This window comes from Rattus rattus, chromosome 6 (assembly GCF_011064425.1).
Source record: "Rattus rattus isolate New Zealand chromosome 6, Rrattus_CSIRO_v1, whole genome shotgun sequence".
Lineage (NCBI taxonomy): Eukaryota > Metazoa > Chordata > Mammalia > Rodentia > Muridae > Rattus > Rattus rattus.
The window spans coordinates 32,677,366-32,698,597 of NC_046159.1; the positions used below are offsets into that span (position 1 = coordinate 32,677,366).

At 48.9% G+C, this 21,232-nt stretch overlaps 1 protein-coding gene across 9 annotated transcripts in view; it reads left to right on the forward strand.

Annotated features, from left to right (window-relative positions):
• Positions 1-21,232, forward strand: part of Atp2b2 (ATPase plasma membrane Ca2+ transporting 2) — a 310,592-nt gene that overhangs the window by 198,051 nt on the left and 91,309 nt on the right. For all 9 annotated transcript variants that reach the window (XM_032905907.1, XM_032905902.1, XM_032905905.1 and 6 more), the window contains one exon: positions 8,494-9,010. In XM_032905907.1, coding sequence (XP_032761798.1) covers positions 8,812-9,010 — 199 coding nt within the window. In that variant the 5' untranslated portion in view covers positions 8,494-8,811. The remainder of the gene's footprint in view (positions 1-8,493; positions 9,011-21,232) is intronic.

A 21,232-nucleotide genomic window follows, 5' to 3' on the forward strand; every position in this document is an offset into this window, starting at 1 on the left:
ATGGATGGATACACAGGCAATTGGTTAGGCAGGTGGATGGATGGATGGTTTAGTGAATGGGTGGGTGGGTTGCTAGATGGGTAATAAATGTATGGATGGATGAATAAGTAGGTGGGTAGTTAGGTAGTAGGTGCGTATACAGATGGATAATTAGGTGGATGGGCTACACTAGAAGATGCTTAAGTAGGTGGGTGGGTAGATGGCTAGGTGGGTGGTAGATGGGTGTATGGACGGATGATTAGATGGGGAGGTGGATACGCTGACAGATGGTTAAGTGGGTGGGTGGATAGTTAGGTGGATGAATAGTGAGCAGGCAGGTAGGTAATTGAGTTGATACATGGATATGTGTATGAACAACCTGGTTCTCCAGAGGTGGATGCTTGTCCCCACTATTACTATTGGCAACTCATCTGGAGACCAGGGACAGTGGAGGAGGTTGACACTAGGGCCGACACTGAAGAAGCCCAAGGTTCCTAACTGCCCACCCTGCTCCTGCCACTTGTGTCCGCAAGCCTCTCAAGGCTCTTTGTGGGAATTTTTTCCTTTCTTTTTTTTTTTTTTCCTTTTTTTTTTTAGAGTTTCCTTTTCTGGTTAACAGAATAGCAGTTGCCTAAAAATAGCCATAACTTTGCTTCTGAGGTATTCATTTTCAGTTCCTCTTTCCCTGTTCTCATTCCTCAGCTGTGAGGATACAGGGCTGCGGTCGTCAGCCCCCACTTTGACAAGCCCTTATGCACAGATACACTGCAGGGTTTGAACATTCCGATGGGGGTAGCACAGCTCTCTCTGGCTCAATCCTGCTCCTACACTACACCATGGACCTATTCAGTGGCCTGTGTGATTCCTTTCATTCTTTGGGATCCCTCATGCTAAGCACATATATGGCACTTTGAGGACCTCCTCATCTCTCACATTCCTGACTTGGGTCTGCCCGGGCCTTGTCCCATATACATGGACACTCACTATAATGCACACCTGCCTAATACATGCGTGTACACCGATGCCCATGCTTGCCCAAGACTATCAGCCTCTTTCCTTTTCAGCACACGTGTACAGAGAAAATTACCTCCTCCCAAGAGAGATGTATAAGAACTCTGTCTCTATCTCCACCTGTTAGGCTGAGCTTTCTACTTCTCTGGCCTCTTACCCAGATCCCCTGTGCCACCAGAATGTGTAGCTAGGAGAGAAAAGAAAATGCCCTCCCCAGGGGTGAGATAATTAGTTCATTTAGACCAGAGCAGAGGAGACAACACCTATGTGCTGAGCTGACTGGGCAATGCCCAAGCAGAGATGAGGACTCTTAAGTGAGCATCAAAGCCCATTTTGGGTTGTTTTAAAGGTGGCACTCAGGTGACAGTCTAGTTTTGCCAGTTAGAAGCAGAAGGTGAATGAAATGACCATTCACCAAGTAACAAACACTTAACAGTTTCCAGGGGCTCTGCCTCAGTTAATCCTTACAAAATCCTTCACACTTGACTGAATGGTCTCCATCTTGGGGGATGGGGTGGGAGGGACTAAGACACAGAGCTTAGAGTCTTGCCAGAGCCATATAGGAAGCAGAGGCAGACCTGTGTGGCCTGGGGACCTCCACACTCATGTCCCCATATCAGTTCTTACTGTCAGGGATAATTCAAAGAAAGTGGTGGCTTTAAAAATACATATTCAGGTGGCATTTAAATTCGGCACTTCTTAAAACAGAAGGAGTTGGCATCCAGGGGTTATTTTTAGCAGACAGTTCATTTGCAACCACCCCAGGTACCAGGCATGCCTCAGCTCAGATCTGAAAAGCTGTTGGTTTGAGCTTGGGGTTGCTTTTTTTAAATCTTTCCTTTGAAATACAGACTCCCTCTTTGTTACATTAGCTCAAATATCTAATTTATAGATTTATATATAATATATAAACTAACTCATATGTGCCTATGCATAAAATCTCCTTCCTCTGCCAGTCTCTCTCCTGATGAAGACTTTCTGAAGCACCCTAACCTATTCTTGACTCGTTGAGATCTAACAATGCATACTCATCCAAATGCTAAGAGGAAACCAAAATTTAGAAATCCAATATTGTCACAATGTTCTAGTTTCTAAAACAGCTTGGAACTTCAGAAACCAAAGGGACCCTGGAGAAGGGTAGTCTACTCTCCTCACTTGTCTCATGGAAACTGAGGCCCCTGGAAGAAAGAGGTTGATTAAGGTCACACTACAGAATCTGGGTATGGAGGGCTCACTGTGTGATCTGCTCTGTTACTCAACCTACCTCCCTTCTGTCCTCCATTCCATCCACACACTTATTCTTCTATCCATGTACATATCTGCTTTTCCTTCCTCTTTCCATTCCTCCTATCTATCCATTCTTCTATCTGCTCATTCATCCATCCATCTACCAGACAGACAGAAGTACAGACAGACAGACCTATCAATGTATCCATCCATCTCATAGATGGTAGCCCGAGGGCTGACCTAGGGCTTCACTTATTCACTAAACATTTATGAAACACATGTCAGTGCCAGTACTATGTCTCCACAGGAGCGTGGCTCTCCAGCCCTGTGTAAAGGAGACAGTTCACTAGGCCTGAGCAATAAAGTGTGATTTGTACACCAAGCCATGGGCATATATGTAGGCTGGATGGACAGAGACACTGAAGCCAAGAAGTTCAGCAGCTGCTGGGATGGCTGATGCCTGGGTGGATCCAAGTGCTGCAAATGTGGCCACTGTGAAGCTGCTAGGGTTAGCACATACTTTTGAGTCATTGGCTCCTTCTGTCTGCCTGATTTCACTGGGGTTCTGCCAAGTGCTTTTGTGGCTATGAACCCCACGATTTTGATTTGATCATCTCTCCCAGTCAAAGCAAGTTCCAAAGTAAGCTGAGCGATTTAAAATTTTAAAAAAGGTGCCCAGCATGGGGGTGACCTTGTGCAAGTATCTGTGAGATATGGAGATGTGAGGTGAGCAGCATCAGATGGAAAAGACAAGTATCACCTATGAGAGGCCTGAACTCCAAGTCTTGGCTGATTTGGTTACCACAGACTTTCATCCCTCTGTACTTCCTCACAAGCCCCTCCCACCAGTTGTGTATTTCCCTTTCTTCCTGGGACAGCTTCCTACTTGCATGCAATGTGTTCACAGCACCCAGGATTCTCTATGGCAGCAAGCACATCCAGTCATGGGTCATACATAGTTTTCATTGTCACATTGATTGTCAGTTCTTAGATGGGACCAGGGACCAGGTCTTGATTGTTCATTGCCTGGTACCAAGTGGGTTCCCACAATACTGTCATTGAAAAGATGGCGGGGTGTGTAGGGAGGTAGATGTGCAGGTAGTGGACTGATGGGTGGGGAGAAGGAAGATGGGAGAACAGAAAGGAGGAAGGGATTGAGAGAGGAAGGAAGGAAAGGAAAGGAAGGAAGGAAGGAAAGAAGGAAGGAAGGAAGGAAGGAAGGAAGGGTGTATAATGGATGGGTGGATGGATGGACGGACGGACGGATGAACGGATAGACAGACAGGCAGATGGATAAATGGATGTATGGACAGACTAATAGGTGATAGGAGGATGATGGATAGATAAATGCATGAGTGTGTAAATGGGTGGATAGATAAGTGGAAGGAAGCAAAGAGAGATGGTGTGTGGGTGGGTGGATAGATGCATAGCCAATGGGTTGGTGCATAGAGGAAAGAAAGTAAGAGAAATGGTGAGTGAACTGATGGATACGGTTCAAAATCAGTTTATCTTAACCCATAGTCCTTCATATCAACAGAAGCCCGTTAACTCGTGCCTGTTATTCTGCTCACAGAGATAATTGCTGCTAACACTTCTCCTGGCTTGTGCTGTCACAGAAGTAATTATCAGTGCCTGTAAGCCATGCCACAGGTATCAAGGGATGTCGTGCAAACAGCACCTTAGGTTTAAAAGCCCCTTGTGGTTTGTAAGCCACTTTGCTTCCCATATGGTGCTTGGCTTAAGTCTCAGGAGAAGTCCTTGAGACTGCATCACAAAGCAAGGCCCTGGAGCTCTCAGAATAAGTGAGTCTCTGTATGCCCCGGTTCAAATTCCAGGTCCATTGCTGCCACCCACGTGAGCCTGAAGTTCCTCAGCCTCAGTTCCACATGTTTTGTGGTGATATCCGGGTCTTAAGTAGGTGCACTAACTAACAATCACTTCCCTGTGCTGTCTGTGAACTGGGCTTGGTCTTCGGTACGTCACATGCACTAACTCACCAAGGCAGAGGAGCACCTATGAGAGAGATGCCTTATGTCTCTTCTTCCATTTGTCAGATGACAAAACCAATGTTTGCTTGCTGTCCATTCAGCTGGGAGGTGAATAGGTCACAATGGGAACCAATACATTGAAGCGTCCAGAGCCACTGCTCTTTAGACTTCATAAATCTCAGAGCAGATGTCCCTGTAACGCACTAAGGTGCACGGCACCTAGGGAATGCTCAATACGTGTCTTTCCATGTGACAGTGGTGTAGTATCACATGCAAATCACAGAAGAGCTCAGGCCCAAGGGCTTTCTGCCACTAAGCATTAGGCTGCAGGGCAGAGGTCAAAAAGATGCCTCTGCCTCTGCCTCTGCCTCTCTCTCTCTGACTCTCTGACTCTCACTCTCTCTCTGACTCTCTCTCTCTCCTCTCCTCTCTCTCTCTCTGACTCTCTCTCTCTCTCTCTCTCTCTCTCTCTCTCTCTCTCTGGCTCTCTGACTCTCGGCTCTCTCTCTGACTCTCTCTCTCTCTGACTCTCTCTCTGACTTGCTCTCTCTCTGACTCTCTCTGACTCTCTCTCTCTCTCTGACTCTCTCTCTCTCTCTCTGACTCTCTCTCTCTCTCTCTCTCTCTCTCTCTCTCTGACTCTCTCTCTGACTCTCACTCTCTCTCTGTCTCTCTCTCTCTCTCTCTTTCTGACTCTGAGCTCTGATTCTCACTCTCTCTCTGCTCTCTCTCTCTGACCTCTCTCTCTTTCTGACTTTCTGACTCTCTCTCTCTGCTCTCTCTCTCTCTCTCTCTCTCTCTCTCTCTCTCTCTCTCTCTCTCTCTCTCTCTCTCTCTCTCTCTCTCTCTGACTCTCTCTTTCTCTGACTCTCTGACTCTCTCACTCTGCCATCTCTTACCCACACTGTTGCCTGGGGCTGAAGACCAAGGCTCCCCAGGTTACAAATAAAAAATCACCTCTTATCCTTAAGAAAGCAAAGCCTGCACTAGAAGATTTCAAGTGAGTCCCTCCCTCCAGCAATAGGTCCACCTACCCTGAGCTCAGACTCACCTCCAGACGTCAAGGGTCCAAAATGCTCCACCTCATTTGAAATTCATCTTGTTCACGAGTCACTCTGTGCTATGGGATCATCATCTTCTTAGCCATTTAGGTTTTTCTCCCTCCTATTTCCTTGGACTCCCACAAGTCTGCAGTAGAAAGTGTGCTGATCAACACAGAAGCCCCTATGTCCCCATCTGTGTGGGACCCAGGCCTCCTCCAATCTTGTGCTCTTAAAGAGCTCCCCACATCTCTTACAGCTTGCTTGTGCTGGGTACAGGATCCTGCTGAGGACCTGAAGTCTTTTGTAGCCATGGAAAAAAATAGTAAACCTGAGTCTTGGGAACCAGCACTGCCTAAAGAGGCTCTGGTCCCTAGAACAAGCTCCCACCAGGCCTTTCTTATGGGATGGTGGGCCAGAGTTTAAAATTTCCTAACATCCCCCGCTGCTGTGTAAACTTGGATAAATTTCTTCAGTCCCTCGGAGAACATTTTTGTCAGTAAAATGGGTTTAACTATAATATCCACCTGAAAGGGTTATAAAGAGCTAATGGGAAGCTGGCCATGGTGGGGCACGTCTGTTCTGCCAGCATCTGGGAAATGTGGACTGAAGGACCAGAAGTTCAAGGTCAATGGAGGACATCCTAGAAGAGAGATACTCTGTGTGTGTGTGTGTGTGTGTGTGTGTGTGTGTGTGTGTAGGTATGTGTATGTATTTGTATGTATATATATGTGTGTGTATGTATATGTATGTATGACATTGCTTACTTTTTATCTCATCCATTTATCCATAGTTATTTACCAGATGGATAAGCGAGGTACCATTTTAGCCAGAGCAACACATGAAATACACTGCATGCATACTTGAAACTTAGCTCTTAGCAAATAATACTGTATGAAGTGTGCACACACATGCATTGTGTGTGCATGTGCATGCACGTGTGCATGTATGTACATGTCTATGTTACTAGGTATAGATCCCAGCATGTGAAGTAAGCACTGTGCTGCTTACCTGCATGCATGGTAGTCATATGTAATACTATATGTACAGAGACCTCTTAGCATGTCATCTGATGTATGATACTTGTCTAAGTCAGGGTTTCTATTCCTGCACAAACATCATGACCAAGAAGCAAGTTGGGAAGGAAAGGGTTTATTCAGCTTACACTTCCACATTGCTGTTCATCACCAAAGGAAGTCAGGACTGGGACTCAAGCAGGTCAGGAAGCAGGAGCTGATGCAGAGGCCATGGAGGGATGTTTCTTACTGGCTTGCTTCCCCTGGCTTGCTCAGCTTGTTCTCTTATAGAACCCAAGACCACCAGCCTAGGGATGGCACCACCCACAATGGGCTGGGACCTCCCACCTTTACCACTAATTGAGAAAATGCCTTACAGATAGATCTCATGGAGGCATTTCCACAACCGAGGCTCCTTTCTCTGTGATAGCTCCAGCTTGTGTCAAGTTGACACACAAAACCAGCCAGTACAATACTTGTTTAAGAAATGGAGGAGTAAGGCCTGATGTGGGGGTACAAACATGTAACTCCAGCACTTGGGAGTTAAAAGCAGGAGAATCCAGAGTTCAAGGTCAAGGTCACCTTTGGCTAAATAGCAAGTCTGAGGCTATTCTGTCTCAAAAAAGATGGGGAGAAGGGATTATTGTTTGTATTCATGGACAGAGTTGGCCTCCACCTCACCTGGTCCTAAGGTGAGTGAGACCTCATGAGCTCAGGATAGTGCCATTAGAGGGCCACCTCTGCATTGGGGGGAAGAGCCCTGCACACATTGTGTCTGGCACTCAGATCTCCTCTTGGGGCATCATGTCTACACCATACTCTGCTCCATGGGATACCTATTGTATATAAGCCATAGTGCACTTCCAATCCCTGTAAGCTGAAGTGTCTCCTGTAGGGTGGCATAGGATGCCTCAGCCAGGACACAAGACATGCAATGCATCCCACCCTATTAACTCTGCCAGTGTTCGCCTGCACAGTCCACCCCACCCAGCATATCCCTGAGGGAAGGACATCATCCCCACTGGACTGCCCCACCCTCTTGCTCTCTGTGGCCCTTGACAAACTCCCTTCCCTCTCTGGGGTTCCCTGCTAAGAAAATGAAACACACAAACCTGACACTATGACCCTAAAATGAGGGGAAGAGGACTGTAAAGAGAAAGGTCAGACATGTAGAGAGTGGACTGATATTGGCACCTTTCTTCTTCCTTTTATCCCTGCTCCTCACTGCCCACTCGGGATGGCTAGCTGGCTATGGCTGATGGGAGGGGCTGATCCCCGTGCCAGGCTCAAGTGAGCTCAGCTGGGGCCCTTTGTCACCCAACGCTTGCTGGGGCCTCGGCTGCTGGTATTAGGTATCTTGGCAGATTGGATTCTCTTCCTGGCAGCCCACAGCCACTGCACTCCTGCATGGGTGGCCTGTAGAGCAGGGAGAAGTGACTCCCTCCTCCTTGCTTCCAGAGGGACCTGTGGGCTGCTGGCTGCTGTCCTTGGTGCTGACCGGTGGGGGCTCCAGGTGAGGGCTCCATGGATCTCAGCCCTTGCAGGGAACCAGAGCTCTGGACTGGAGGACAGCCTCATGAATACATGCGGTGGTTCCTCTGACACCACTCTGAGTTCCTGAAGGACTGTGGCGGGGGCTGTGGGTACAGGCGGGGCTGTGAGAGGGAGTGTTGTAGGGGAGATGTCAGGGGACTTACAAGGAAAGGAGTTACATCCCAGACTGTGTGGACAAACAGCATGTATAAATACACAGGGCCAGTCAGAGAAAGGGAAATGGGGTCTGCTGTTTGTCTATAAGGGGGCATTCAGTTACATGCCTAGAGACTGGACAGTGTGTGACAGTGTGCACGGATTGGAGTGGCATGAAATGCAGCCCTGTGCTGGTATGTCTGTGAGCGCGGAATAGGCACAAAGAGAGCAGTTGCTATGCAGCATAGCATCTGGGCTATTTAGTAAGAGGGCTGCACCCCATGGTATGGTTGGGAATTGTCATGTGAATATACCCTGGGGTTGAATAATATAGGAGTCAGTGGATTGGCAGGATGCTTGTATGTTGAGGGAGTGAAAGCCAGGTGTGTGTGTGTGTGTGTGTGTGTGTGTGTGTGTGTGTGTGTGTGTGTCAATGGTTCCTGAAGGTGACAGATCAACACCTGTTTCTTGACTCTCCTAAACATTTGCCATATGGTTTCTGAATGTCTCACCCTCACCACTCACTCTTGATTGTATCCACAGGAGCTGTCCCGACCATGTAGATGCCAGCCCCAGGGATGATCAGCATGGGCCCCACTGAATGGAGACTCCTGGGTCAGCATTCCTGAGCCTCTTCGGCCCCTGGACCTCACCCCACTCCTGGGGACACTCCTCAGAGCTCTCCAGTGCTGTCATCAGCCCACCTCAGCCATCACCTCCTCCTGGGACTGGAAGTTGGCCTCCTGGAGCTAACACCCTCTGGTGAGGGTGTACTGAGGACAGCCACACACAGCCATCACCCACAGGCCCCTTTTCCAGTGCTGACCCTCAGGCCCAGCCTGAGCAGAAACTTCAGCAAACATGGGTGATATGACCAACAGCGACTTTTACTCCAAAAACCAAAGAAATGAGTCGAGCCATGGGGGCGAGTTCGGGTGCAGCATGGAGGAGCTGCGCTCCCTCATGGAGCTGCGGGGCACTGAGGCTGTGGTCAAGATCAAGGAGACATATGGGGACACTGAAGCCATCTGCCGGCGCCTCAAAACCTCTCCTGTTGAAGGTAGGTGGGGGAGGCTTACACTCGGGCTGCCGTGGAGTTGGCTCCAGGCTCTGTGTCCATGAAGTCTAATTGTGGGGATGTCTCCAAGGTAGACCGCAACACTAATGCCTTCAGACTCTAGCTGTGTTCTAGCAAGGCTGAGTCTCATCACACATCTGACTCATGCCACTTGTGGAGAAAATGGCAGTAGGACAGTGGGGCAAGGGCTGTACTCGGGAAAGAAGGTGACAAATCAGCCCGAAGGGGTGGTCACTGCCACCTCTGTGAGAACCAAGAGGCATCTGACTTTGAGGGTGACTGGAGGGGACTCACAAAGGAGCCATGTCTTGCTCACCTGGGTCCAGATACAGCATGGGTTCCACACTGTGGCTGTAGCTCAGAGCCCACATCTGTCCACTGTGCCCATGCCTCTAAAGTGCCCTCCTCGTGGCTGGCTTGGGCACAGACCCACAGCCCTGCAGACAGGCAGCAAATCAGAGTTATCACAGCATGCCTCACCTCCAGGTTGCAGGGGCAGTTGTATATCACAAATCCAGACTCTGGGTAAAGAGCACAGGAACAGAGGAGAGGGCTGGGGAGCCAGGTATAGGCTACGATGGACAAGATGATGGATGTCCTCATAGGTTCTTTCCTGGGGCCATCTTACAACTTCCCAAATTGAACAGGCCTGGGGGCTTCCAGTGAGAAGCACTCAGCTGCTGCTGCCGCCTTTCCAGCAGCCACTAGAGATGGGGCATTTCCAAGAGACAGAGTAGAGAGAGCCCAGCCCTGCTAAGGCTCTGTTTCTACTAGTTACCCACTGTGGCCATGTAGGAAGCTTTCCCTACACAAAGCCAGAGGCACAGCCACGTGGCTCTATCCTGACTCCTCCAGGCCTAGAGCAACGACTGCCCTGAGCCTGGGCCTCTTCCTCTGGACTATGACGCCAGTGCTTCCTGTGCACGAGCTTTAGGTAGAGGGGGACCTGCAGCAGACACTCAGTAAGTGGCAAGAGTGATTTTTCTAAGTGGATAGCAGTTAGTCGCTCAAGTAAAGATTGGAGTCTGGGATATGGGTGCAACTAAGTTTGGAGAAAGCTGTCCCCCAAGTCCTTGTTTTTATAACCGGGCACTGCTAGACACCATCTCTGGGGCACTGGTGCTGAGGCTGCTTTGTGAGGCTTATGGGGACCTTGGGGTCCAGCCAGGTGGGTTGATGGTCACATATTAGTACCCTGCCATTTCTGAGTGTCTACGAGGTGTTTGTGCTCATCCTCTTAGGCCAAAAGAGGAAGCTGAGGAAGCCTCCCTCTTGTTATTCTGCCTGCCCTCACTGATACCTTGCCCACTGGTTGAGCCAGAAGTCTGGAAGCGTGATTTGGGGGGGGGGGAAGAGGCATAGAAGAAACATTTATTCTGATACTAGACTTGAAAACAGTCACATGGGGTCCTAAGAAGGGTGGGGACTCTGCTTGGGGACCCTGCATGCCACCTCAGTCATTTCTGACCTTCCACAAGGCACAAATGCCTAAGTATCCTTTGCCTTTGAATGGGAGTCCAGAATGTTACTTTAAATGTCACTGGGCCCTGTTTCTAGGGAGTCGGTGACCATCTCCCCAGGCAAAGAGCTGACTGTTAAAAACAGATGTAGCTCGCTTCATCGGGGTCTTTAACATATGTATCCCAATTTAACAGCCCCATTTCTGCTAGCCAAGCTCTCTAGACTCCAGAGTGTGGGACCATGCATGAGCAAACTCTAGCACTAAACAGAACAATTTCCAGATGGTCACCTTCTCGGTACTGCTGGAGTGGGGAAGGGGAACAAGCGTGAACCTGAGGATAAGAACCCGGTCTTAGAATGTGCAGGTAGCACCCAGCCTGGTGCCTGCCACCAAAGAAGGCTGAAGAGCTGTCCAGTAGTACCCTGAGATGTGTCCACTGAGTCCCCAGTCAACAGGGAGCCCCAGCAACAGCTGAGCTTCCTCACAGCACATAGCGGGGAGTGCAGGAGTAGCTGATGTTCCCCAGGAGTGGTGAGGCAGCTGGACAGGGAGGATCTTCAAAGCTTCCTGGTGGAGGAGATGTTTGGAATTGGCTCTGGAGGAAAGAAACTGGAACGTGTGTATCATGACACAGAATACTGCTTTTTGCAAAAGTCCAAATACAGGACATAGTGAGAAGTTTGGCACTAGGTGTAAATGAGAAACCAGGTTTAGTTTTTTGTTTTTTTGTTTTTGTTTGTTTGTTTGTTTGTTTTTGGTTTTTTTTTTCCTGTCTGTTGCTCAGCCAAGCCACGTGCTTCTGGGCCTTTGGCATCTCTAGGCTTTGGTTTGCTTCTCCAGAAGAAAGAGCTTTGTGGAGGGAATACCACCATTGAATAAACCAATCCTAAACTACTGGTTTCTAGAAAGTTCTTCCAGGGTATCAGGAGAGATGGAAATAAGGGGAGGAGTAAAGGGGCAGTCTACTACATACTACAGATCTCCAGATGTGGAAGACCTGGGTTCAAATCCCAGCTCTGCCACTCCCTCTAGGCATATTACTCAACCTCTCTGTGCCTGTTTCCTGATCTGGAAATGGAGCTGATGATAGCAGTGACCTTCTAGGCTTATGGTGAGGATAATGGTGAAAGAGTCCCAGAACAGAACATCACCACTTTCCCATGGATACATACAGTTGGTTGTACACACTGAGTGATGCAAACCAAATGCCCTGTGTCTGGATTCCCAGCAGGAATGGCTTCTGGTTCTTCCCTTATGGTAGGAGCAATCATGTTCTCCCAACAAGGAGATCTATGAGTGTTTGGACCCATAGCTGGTATTCTAGGCTGCCCCATAAATGTGTTCCTTAAAGCAATTAGGCCACTCTGCAGATGTGCAGACGCCACCATTAACTACCACTCCGATAGGGACAATATCAGACCCAAAGGAATGCCCCAGTAGACCATGCATAAGCTGGCAGGGCTCACATAATTCTTTTTCCCCCTACTTTCTAGGGTTCAGCATCTGGACTGAGTTTGACCGTATGATTTAAAGATCTGGTTAGCCCCCAGCCCCATCCTCTTAATCCAGAAGCCACACGGTCTGGGTTGTGCCTGCTTCACATGGAGACTCCACACTGGCTGTTCTGACAGCCCCTGCCATTCACACACTGTAGAGATCAGAGAGCTAGTATGGGAAACTGCTCCAGGCCTGTATAGAGCAGTCGCCACCTTATCCAGCTAAATTTAGGCAGAAAGCTCTCTGAGTGGTAGATGGGGTCTGGGGCTTCCAGCAGTGTGACTCTGCCTGCAGCCCTGCTTTCTGCACCAAAGGGTGTGGGCTCAGCTCCTGTGGCCAGCAGTACTGGGTTGCCTACACAGAGGCCTGACTTTAGAGACTTTAGGCCAGTGCACCCTCTGCTCCTCTGTACTTGGTTCCTTTCTGTGTCCGCTGCTGAACAATGCCCTTCACCTGCCAATCCTTCTCCGTCCATACTGTTCTAGACTGGGATAGTAGAGTTTTAATCCTCATGGATTTCTCTTCAAGGGATACTAAGAGAGTTCAATAAAACTCCTGGGGACTCTTCCCTGTCTTCAGATAGGGAAGACAGCAGCACCTGGTGGCCATTTGATTCCTAAGCCATTGAGGCAATGCCGAGGTAATGCAGGTCACCTTAGCTACCAGCGTGTCGAGTGTTTTAAAAGTAGTACACATGGGCCTGGCCCTGTGAAGGACTTGGGAAATGATATAAGAAGATTCCTGATGAAGATCGTATGTGTTTGCTGAGGAGGCACAAAGTAGGGAGCCAGTGTTGGGGGCCCAGGTCTAGAGCAGAAGCTTGCACTGTTTCCTGGGGTGTCCCTTTATTTGGTTTAGATGCCCAAGGCCTTAAGCAGTAGCCACAGAAGGAAGGGCAAGAGAGAGGCACATATGCCCTTGTACCTCTTCATGCAAGGGATGGATCTGGGGCCTGGGGAAAAACATGGAACATTTTGTGTCACCCATGATACAGGTAGCTTTGGTTCCCCATGCCCAATGTGGCCCTGGGACACATGAAGCTCTGTGGCCTCATACTTCCCTCCCTTGGGGTGCCTTGGGCAGGTTCCTGTTGGGTGTTTATCACTAAGTGTCTCTTGGTGGGGAGAACAAGGGAGACAAAGGGGCCAGGACAGCACAGGGAATTTGATATCACGCCAGTAATGTAAAGGGGAACCTGTGGTTAATTTTAGATGACTCCCAAGCCAACCTACACCATGGGGCAAGGGATGAGGAATGGGGAACAGTTCGTGGGAGCTGGGGTATGCCTTGTGATAGAAAATTGCTCTACTGTTTTAGAACCAGACCCATCCATGGATCAGCCACATCATGGGGACCCAAAAAGGGTGGGATAGCGAGTGGTGCCCTCTATCTTTCTACCCTCGTGTCCTATGTCTCCTGTGGAACACTGGGTCCCTGGGAGGTCACCTAGGAATTCAAGACACCCAGAGATATAGAAGTGTCCCAGGCATGGTGAGACAGGAATGTCTGGGATATAGACTCCATGTGGGGACACTTCCACAGACTAGAGACAGGCCACAAGGCCTCCCTGCTCCCTGGAGGTCTTTCTAGAAGATTGTTCCTTGGTTGGTTGTTGCTCCTTTATGGGGCTCTAAACTGAAGGCATGAAGGCTGGAGGAGAAGGACCCACATGGATATTCCTAAGTCTGAGACATTTAGCCACCTTCTCGCATAAATGTGGAACAAGAAGAAAAGACTAGAGGAAGGCCGTTCCCACCTCAGCCTTCCTGATGAGGGGTTGAAAGCTCAGCAGATTTGGTTTTCTTCTGTGAAATGCTATTTGGGTCCCCTGCCCTCTGTCTCTGGGAGACAATGACTTAAAACACCTTTAGACATTTTCTTTATAAACCATCTTTTGGGGTTAAGGTTATGACTCGGTTGACAGAGTACTCACCTGATGTGCACAAGGCCTGAGTTCTGTACTCAGAACCACGTAAATCAGGCATTGTAATGCAAACCTTTAATCCTGCACTCGGTACAGAGCCAGGAGGATCAGAAGTTCAAAGTCATCCTTAGCTACATAGAGAGTCCAAAGCCATTCTGGGCTACAGGAGACAATGTCTCAATGAAGAGGAAATCGAATCTCCGTGTAGGATTTACTGAGTTGCCACTGACTGGTGACCATCACGTGGGCTTCTACCACAGAGGAGATTTCATGACTGCACACAGCCATGTCATCCACAGGCATGGCTGCCTCCGGTGTCGTCAGGATGACTGCCCCTCCCTCCTGCTCTGCTTAACTTTGCTGCCCTTGCCTTGGCTTATTTCACAGGTACCAGGAGCCCTGTACACTCAGGCCAAGGTCCTCCCATTCCAGTCTCCCCAGAAGCAAAAAGCATAACTTTCCTCATAACTCATCCCTTTAAATTCTCAGAAGAGATTCTCACTGGGCCACCTGTAGTCACGTGACCGCTCTCAAACCAATCAGATCTGTCTCTCCAAGGCTACTAGATGATAAAGAGGGGACGAAAGACAACCACAGGGGCTTCTGGGCCTGGTGCACACATGACCGCGGTGAGGAAAAGCAGACACTTTGCTCCTGAGCAGTGCTCAGCCTGCATAGGAGGAAGAGATTGAAGGAAACAGCTAGGGACAAGGAAGACCCCAGAACACATTACACCCCACCTATAGGCAGCAGCCCAACCCAGTTCCCTAATAACCACACGCAGAGAACCAGGGAAACGCCACGGCACCAGCATGTGCAAGCCTGTGACAAATGTCACAGCAATGAGGAGACTGGCCGGGTTCACAGCCAAGTCTTGATTCCTCTTCCTGTCCAGCCGAGGGTCACTGGATCAGTAATTTACCACTCTGGGCCTCAATTTCCTTGCCTGGAACATGGTGTGAGACTGTGTGGCTTTCATGGCATTGTTTCAGGAAGTGAAGAAATCACACAAAGTGATTTAAGCCTGACCTCAACTGTGACCTCAGCATCAGCTATTGTCATTCTTCTCTGGTGATCTCCATGTGACTTTAGGGGACAGGTTGGGCCTAATTTGTGGTGAGAGCCCATCACCCAATCCTGGCAGATGAGTGAGCTTGCGTAGCAAGTAGATGAGGTGTTGTTTTGTTTTTTTTTTTTTTTTTTTTTTTTTTTTTTTTTTTTTTTTTTCAGAGCTGGGGACGAACCCAGGGCCTTGCGCTCGCTAGGCAAGTGCTCTATCGCTGAGCTAAATCCCCAACCCCTTGTTTTTGTTTTTTTAAGCCTGCTATTTGCTTGGGAGTACATACACACCCTCTCTGAGACCCCCCCCCTCCACCCGCCACAGAGAAAAGTCCTTTAAAAGCGGGCTGATCCGGACGCCTGAGTCAGTGGAACAGCTCTTCTGAGCGGCGCCCACACAGCATATGAATCATCAGTAGAATGGAGCCCGCCAGTGCTTGCTAAGGAGTGTCTCGGGTACCAGCTCTGCAGACCAGCCAGGAGGTACAAAGGAGAGCAGAAAGCAGTTCAAACAGAGGGCCACCCTGCAGCTGACCAGAAGGCTCCTGGGTGATCTCAGCAGGATGAGGAGGCTCTGGTGACCATGCAGCAATGCTCTGCCCAGACAGGGCTGCCGTCACTCACTGTGGAGTAGCATTACTCTCACCATGGGCCACAGTCACTCACTGAGGGCCACATCACTCACTGTGGACCACCACCGTCACTCACTGTGCGCTGCCAAAGCATCCAGGTCAAATGCTTTCACCAGTAGCCCGTAGAAAATGGAAGCGTGGAGAGAAAAGGTCACCTGATTCTCAGAAGAAAGGCACCATTGTTCTACAGAACAGATATGCACTAAACAGTAAGCACCTACTGTGTGCAAAAAAAAAAAAAAAAAAAAAAGAGGACGAATGAGAACATTAGCTTTCCGTTCTGAGTCACGGAGGCCCTTGACCCAGTCTCTCCCTCGTTGAGCCTTATTATGTGTTGCATACCTAATTTGTGCAGGTTTGGACCACACCTTCTCGTCTGTAAAGTGTACAGACGAGTGTCTGTAAAGTGACATGGCTTCCTAACATTCCCTAAGGAGCAGTGTTTGTGTCTGTCACATAACTGTCCCTAGGATGTTCAGGACCAGGCAGCCTTCACAGACACCCACTTCTGGTCCAAAGGTCAGGGTAATTGGGCCAGAAACTAGTGTAAGCAATCTGGAAGCCATAGGCAGCCAGGGCTTCAGTCCAGTCAGTGGGGAGGATGTAGGAAAGACAGAATCTTTTGCAGATATCCTCCCCCCCTAAATATCCCAAAGGGAGTCGCAAGTGGGGTATAAGCTATGCTTGCCCCATTACTCTCTGGCCTAGAAGCAGTTCTATTTATAGCAGGGAACTGACCCCAGCTGTGACACCATGAACTAGTTTGAGCATGCTTACCCGCAGTGTGCCAGCTTCCATGGCTTTGTGCCCCATTGTCTTCCCATTATCCTTGGAAACTGGGAACTGTTTTCATCCCCACTGCCACAGAAGGAAACTGAGGCTCAGAGCCTCTGCATTAACATGTATCTCCCATACTACCTGGCCATGAATGTTACAGACAGGAATGACTGCAGTGAGAGGGAATACACTGGATACCAGAGAAGCACTGATCCTGCCTAGGGAGGCTCAAAGTTGGGAGAGGCTTCCTCTGAGCCAGGCTTAAAGAACAGGGAGGCATTGAAAGTCAGTCATAGGATGAAAGTACAATTTCAGTGGCGAACAGCAAGAAGGAAGACCCTGGGGTGAGGACCAGGGTGTGTGTGAGACATGAACAGTTCCTAGGTCAGCCTTCCAAGAGCAGGGGTCTCCAGCCACAGGTTGTAGGTGGTTTTAGTCTGGGTTTAACTGATGTGATTGTGAATCTAAATTGTCAAGTTGATAAAGTACAGAAACACCAAAGAGATAGACTTCTGGGCTAACTGATGTGGGGAAACCTGCCCACTGTGGGTGGCACCATTCCCTGTGCTGTATAAAAAGGAGCAAGTAAGCTGAGTAAAAGCTTTGATTGTTCTCTGCTTCTTGACTGTGGATTAATGTAATCAGTTTTTCATACTATGACTCTCCTTTCCTTCCATGATGACCTGCATCCTCCTCACACTATAAGCCAAAGCAAAGCCTTTCCCTTAAATTGCTTTTGTCAGGGTATTTTATCACAACAAAGAAAAAGTAGCTAATGAAGTGGGTTTGTTTGTGCTGTGTGATCAAATCATCACCTGGGGTGAGACGACTTAGCCTTGTCTCTATGAGTATGAAGAGGACCTCATGCTCCCTGCACAAACTCATCTCCAGGGCCGGGCGAGACACAGAGCTGAGAACTGAGGGAACTGGTCCTCATAGCAGGTTCCCTCTCTCCAGGGTTCCACCCAGATCACAAGAGTATACCAAGTGGCTGGGACTCTGGGCTTCTGTCTCCACTGTAAGCACAAGACCCCCACATCCTTATCTGTCTCACGTGGTGGTATCTGTTCAGTGACATCTTATAACATGTATTTCCAATAGTTCTGCAGGTTAAAGGTCAGGGTCAGAGTATCATGTCTATGGGGTGTAGTGTTCAGAGAAGATAGCAGAAGGGATGAGAGTCAGAGAGAAGAGGAAAGTGACTCAGCCTGTCCCTTCCTTAATACTCTCCTACACTGTCTGCCCATACCCATAGTTACTGCCCCACTGCACCTAACAACAACCACGATTGACTGCCATTGATCTATCCATGAGGGCAGAACTCATGTGACCTCATCATACCCAAAGGTTAGTTCCCCAACACAGGACACATTGAAAATTCAAACCAGAGCCCTGCCCTGGCCAGCTGGGCTTTGTAGTAAGCCCGCAAACAGGTCCCCTCCCCCAGGGCAAGAGTTCCTTGGTTCCTAAAAGTCCAAAGGCCTGAGCCCCAATTTTAAGTTCCTTCCCCTTGCTGGGTCTCAGTTTCCCCACCTGTCAAATGGGCTAAGGGAAGAGAAATATTGCTTAGTATTTGGACCAGATTGAATATTAGTGGGACTTCAGCTCTAAGACCAGCCTGGGTCCCATAGGGCCAGGTGTGGCTCAGGACAGCCGAAACTGCCTCTCTTTACAGGTGCCTGTCACCCGAGAAGCCTAGGCAAGACAGATGAGTTACCCACACAGGTCCCTCGTCTCTCAGTGGTTACCTTACTCCATCTAGTGCAGTTCTGGCCCATGCCATGGTTTCAGAGAGTTATTTATAGCCCATGGAAATGAGCACCCCAGGCCTGTGTCTCCCAGGTACCCAGATGACAGCATTAGCTTCTGTCTCAAAGAGAGCTCCCCATAAACCAATCCCTGTAGTCCGTCTACCCAGGTGCCCTTGTAAGGTTGATAGACAGAAGATCTGTCCCCTCTGTGAGACAACTTTGGACAGATACTCATAGGGTTAAGAGGCAAGAACTGGCATTCCTGGCTGGAGAAAAGAGGCAGCATCTGAACAAAACTGTTTGAAATATAAACAGTTGTGGTAGGAAAAGGTGGACAGATAGAATCACAGAGATGAGGAAGGAATATGGAATGACTTGGCTGGGACTTGGGCTCAGGAACTGGAAAGAGAACTCATAGTCATTCAGCGTAAGCAAGTGAACAAGGCAGGCGTTTCATGCAACCTTCCGAGAGCCCGAGAAATCTCTTGTCCTGTGGAATCCTCACAGTAACCCATACAGTTAAGTGCAAACATCCTATTGTTACAAACAGGGAAACCAAGGCACAAGGAAGTTAATTCACCTTCCTGGGGTCATACAGATAATGTACAGAGAGGAATAGAGATTCAAGGTAGGCTGCAAACTCCTGAGCTCAGGCTGAAAACCAGTCAGAAGAGGGGCAGGAGGGCTCAGGAGGTAAAGGCGCTTGCTGCCAAGCCTGATGACCTGAGTTCAATCCCCAGGACCCAAATGGTAGGAGAGAGAACTGACTCCCACAAGGTTGATCTCTGTACACATGGTGCGGCACACATATATTCACACATATGCGTATGTGCACACATACACACAAAAAGTAAAGCACACCTTAAACATTTTAGTCAGGATACAAAGAGATATGAGTGTTGAAACAGAAAGATTAGGCTGAAAAGAGACAGAGGGATTGCGGAGCTCACTGGGCATCACAGGGAGATGGCTCAGTTAAGAAAGTGCTCGGCACACAAACACAAGGACCTGAATTTGGATCCCTGGTACACACATACAAAACTGGGTATGAGCAAGACAAGTGTTACTGCAGTACCAGAGAAGTGGAGACAGGAGGATTTCCCTGGGGCTTGCTGGCTAGCCAGTCCAGCTGAATCAGTGAAAGACTCTACCTCAAATATGAGGTAGAGAGGAAGACACACATCAACCTCTGGCTTTTACACACACACACACACACACACACACACACACACACACACACACACACACACACATGAACTTACACAGAGGAAAGGATGGGGTTTTCCTTGTGCATTCCAGCAAAGGCAATGACCCCATGCAAACAGATGCAGAAGGAAAACACTGAAAGAATATCTGGAATGTTCTTTCTTCTCTTGGCTGTGTCATTCCAAGAGAACTGTTAGCTATGGCCGCAGGTTGTGAGCCACAGAAGGGACCTAGCTGCATAAAATGGCAAGGAAAAGTGGCTATGGGGGCTCCCGGAGAAAGAACAAACCTGGAACCCTAGCCAAATGTTCCAGAAGGTTTGAAACTGAGATGTGTGTTGTTCAGTGGCAGGTCTGACAGAGCAAGTGTCTTTTGGAGAGCTCTGGGGTGGGCAGAGGGACAATAAACCCCACCAATCACTGAGGATCCCAAGCAGAGCTGTTGTGGAAAGCGTGTAGCACCCAGCTCTCCACAGCACTGTGGGTCACTCCCCATGGTATAAATACTGTCATCACAGGACAGTAGTGAACAAGGGAAGAGATGAGTAGCATTGTGCCCACACCACTCAGACTCCCCCAGGAAAGAGACCTAGGGAGGTATACTGAAGAAATATAAATGATGGCTTTGAGGTATCAGCTTTTTTATTAATTTATTTATTTATTTATTTATTTACATTGGAATCGGAACTTCCCCTTCCCTCTTTTCCTCTCAGTTCCTCCCTCTTGCCTCCCCTCTCCCATCTCTTCCTCTCTCCCTCTCTCAGAGAAGGGGAGGCCTCCCATGGATATCAGTCTGCCTTGGCGTACCAACCTGCAGTAGGACTAAGAACATCTTGTACTGAGGCTAGACAAAGGCAGCCCAACTAGGGGACAGGGATCCAAAGTCAGCCCCTGCTCCAGTTGGTAGGGGACCAACATGAAGACCAAGCTGTACATCTGTTACATATGTACTGGGGGCCTAGGTCCATCCCATGCATGCTCTTTGGATGGTGGTTCAGTCTCCATAAGCCCCTATGGACCCTGGTTAGTTGTCTCTGTAGGTCTTCTTGTGTCGTCCTTGACCTCTCTGGCTCCTTCAATCCTTCCTTCCCCACTTCCACAAGATCCCCTGAGCTCCCCGCTAACGTTTGGCTGTGGGTCTCTACAGCTCTTCCCATTAGCTGCTGGGTGAAGCCTCTCAGAGGACAGGTATATTAGGTTCCTGTCTGCATGTGGAGCAGATTATTAATAAGTAGTGTTAGTGGTTGGCCTTCTCTAGTGGGATGGGTCTCAGGTTGGGCCAATCTTTGCTTGGCCGTTCCCTCAAAGATGGCTGCTCCATCTCTATCTCTGCACATCTTGTAGGCAGGACAAATTTTGGGTTGGAGGCTTTGTGAGTGGGTTGGTGTCCTCCTCCACTGGAAATCTCGCTTGGTTATAGAAGGTGGACATTTCAGGTCCTATTATCCCGTGTTGCTAGGCGTCTTAGCTAGGGTCACCCTCACAGATTCCTGGGAGCTTCCCTTGTCCTAGGTTTCTCACTCATCCCAGAGATGCCACCCCCAACTCCCTGCCTCTGATTTCAATTCTTTCTCCCAGTTCTCACTCCCTCTACCATCCCCCAACTTTATCCCTCTTATTCTTATCCTAAACCATTCCCCACCCAACCCCCTCCCTCCATCCACCCCCAATACCTAACCCATTTCCCTTTCTCTGTGAGATTCAACCATCCTGCCTTGGGTCTGAGACCGACCCAGGTCCTCTGGAAGGGCAGCCTGTGCTCTTGACCTCTGAACCATCTCTAGCATCCCAGTCACCTTTCGAAAGACAATTTATAGAATTATGAACTTATATTATCGATTCTAATGACAGCTTAACAAGCAGGTATGAACTCCCCGGCCAGGGAAGAGCGTCTCCC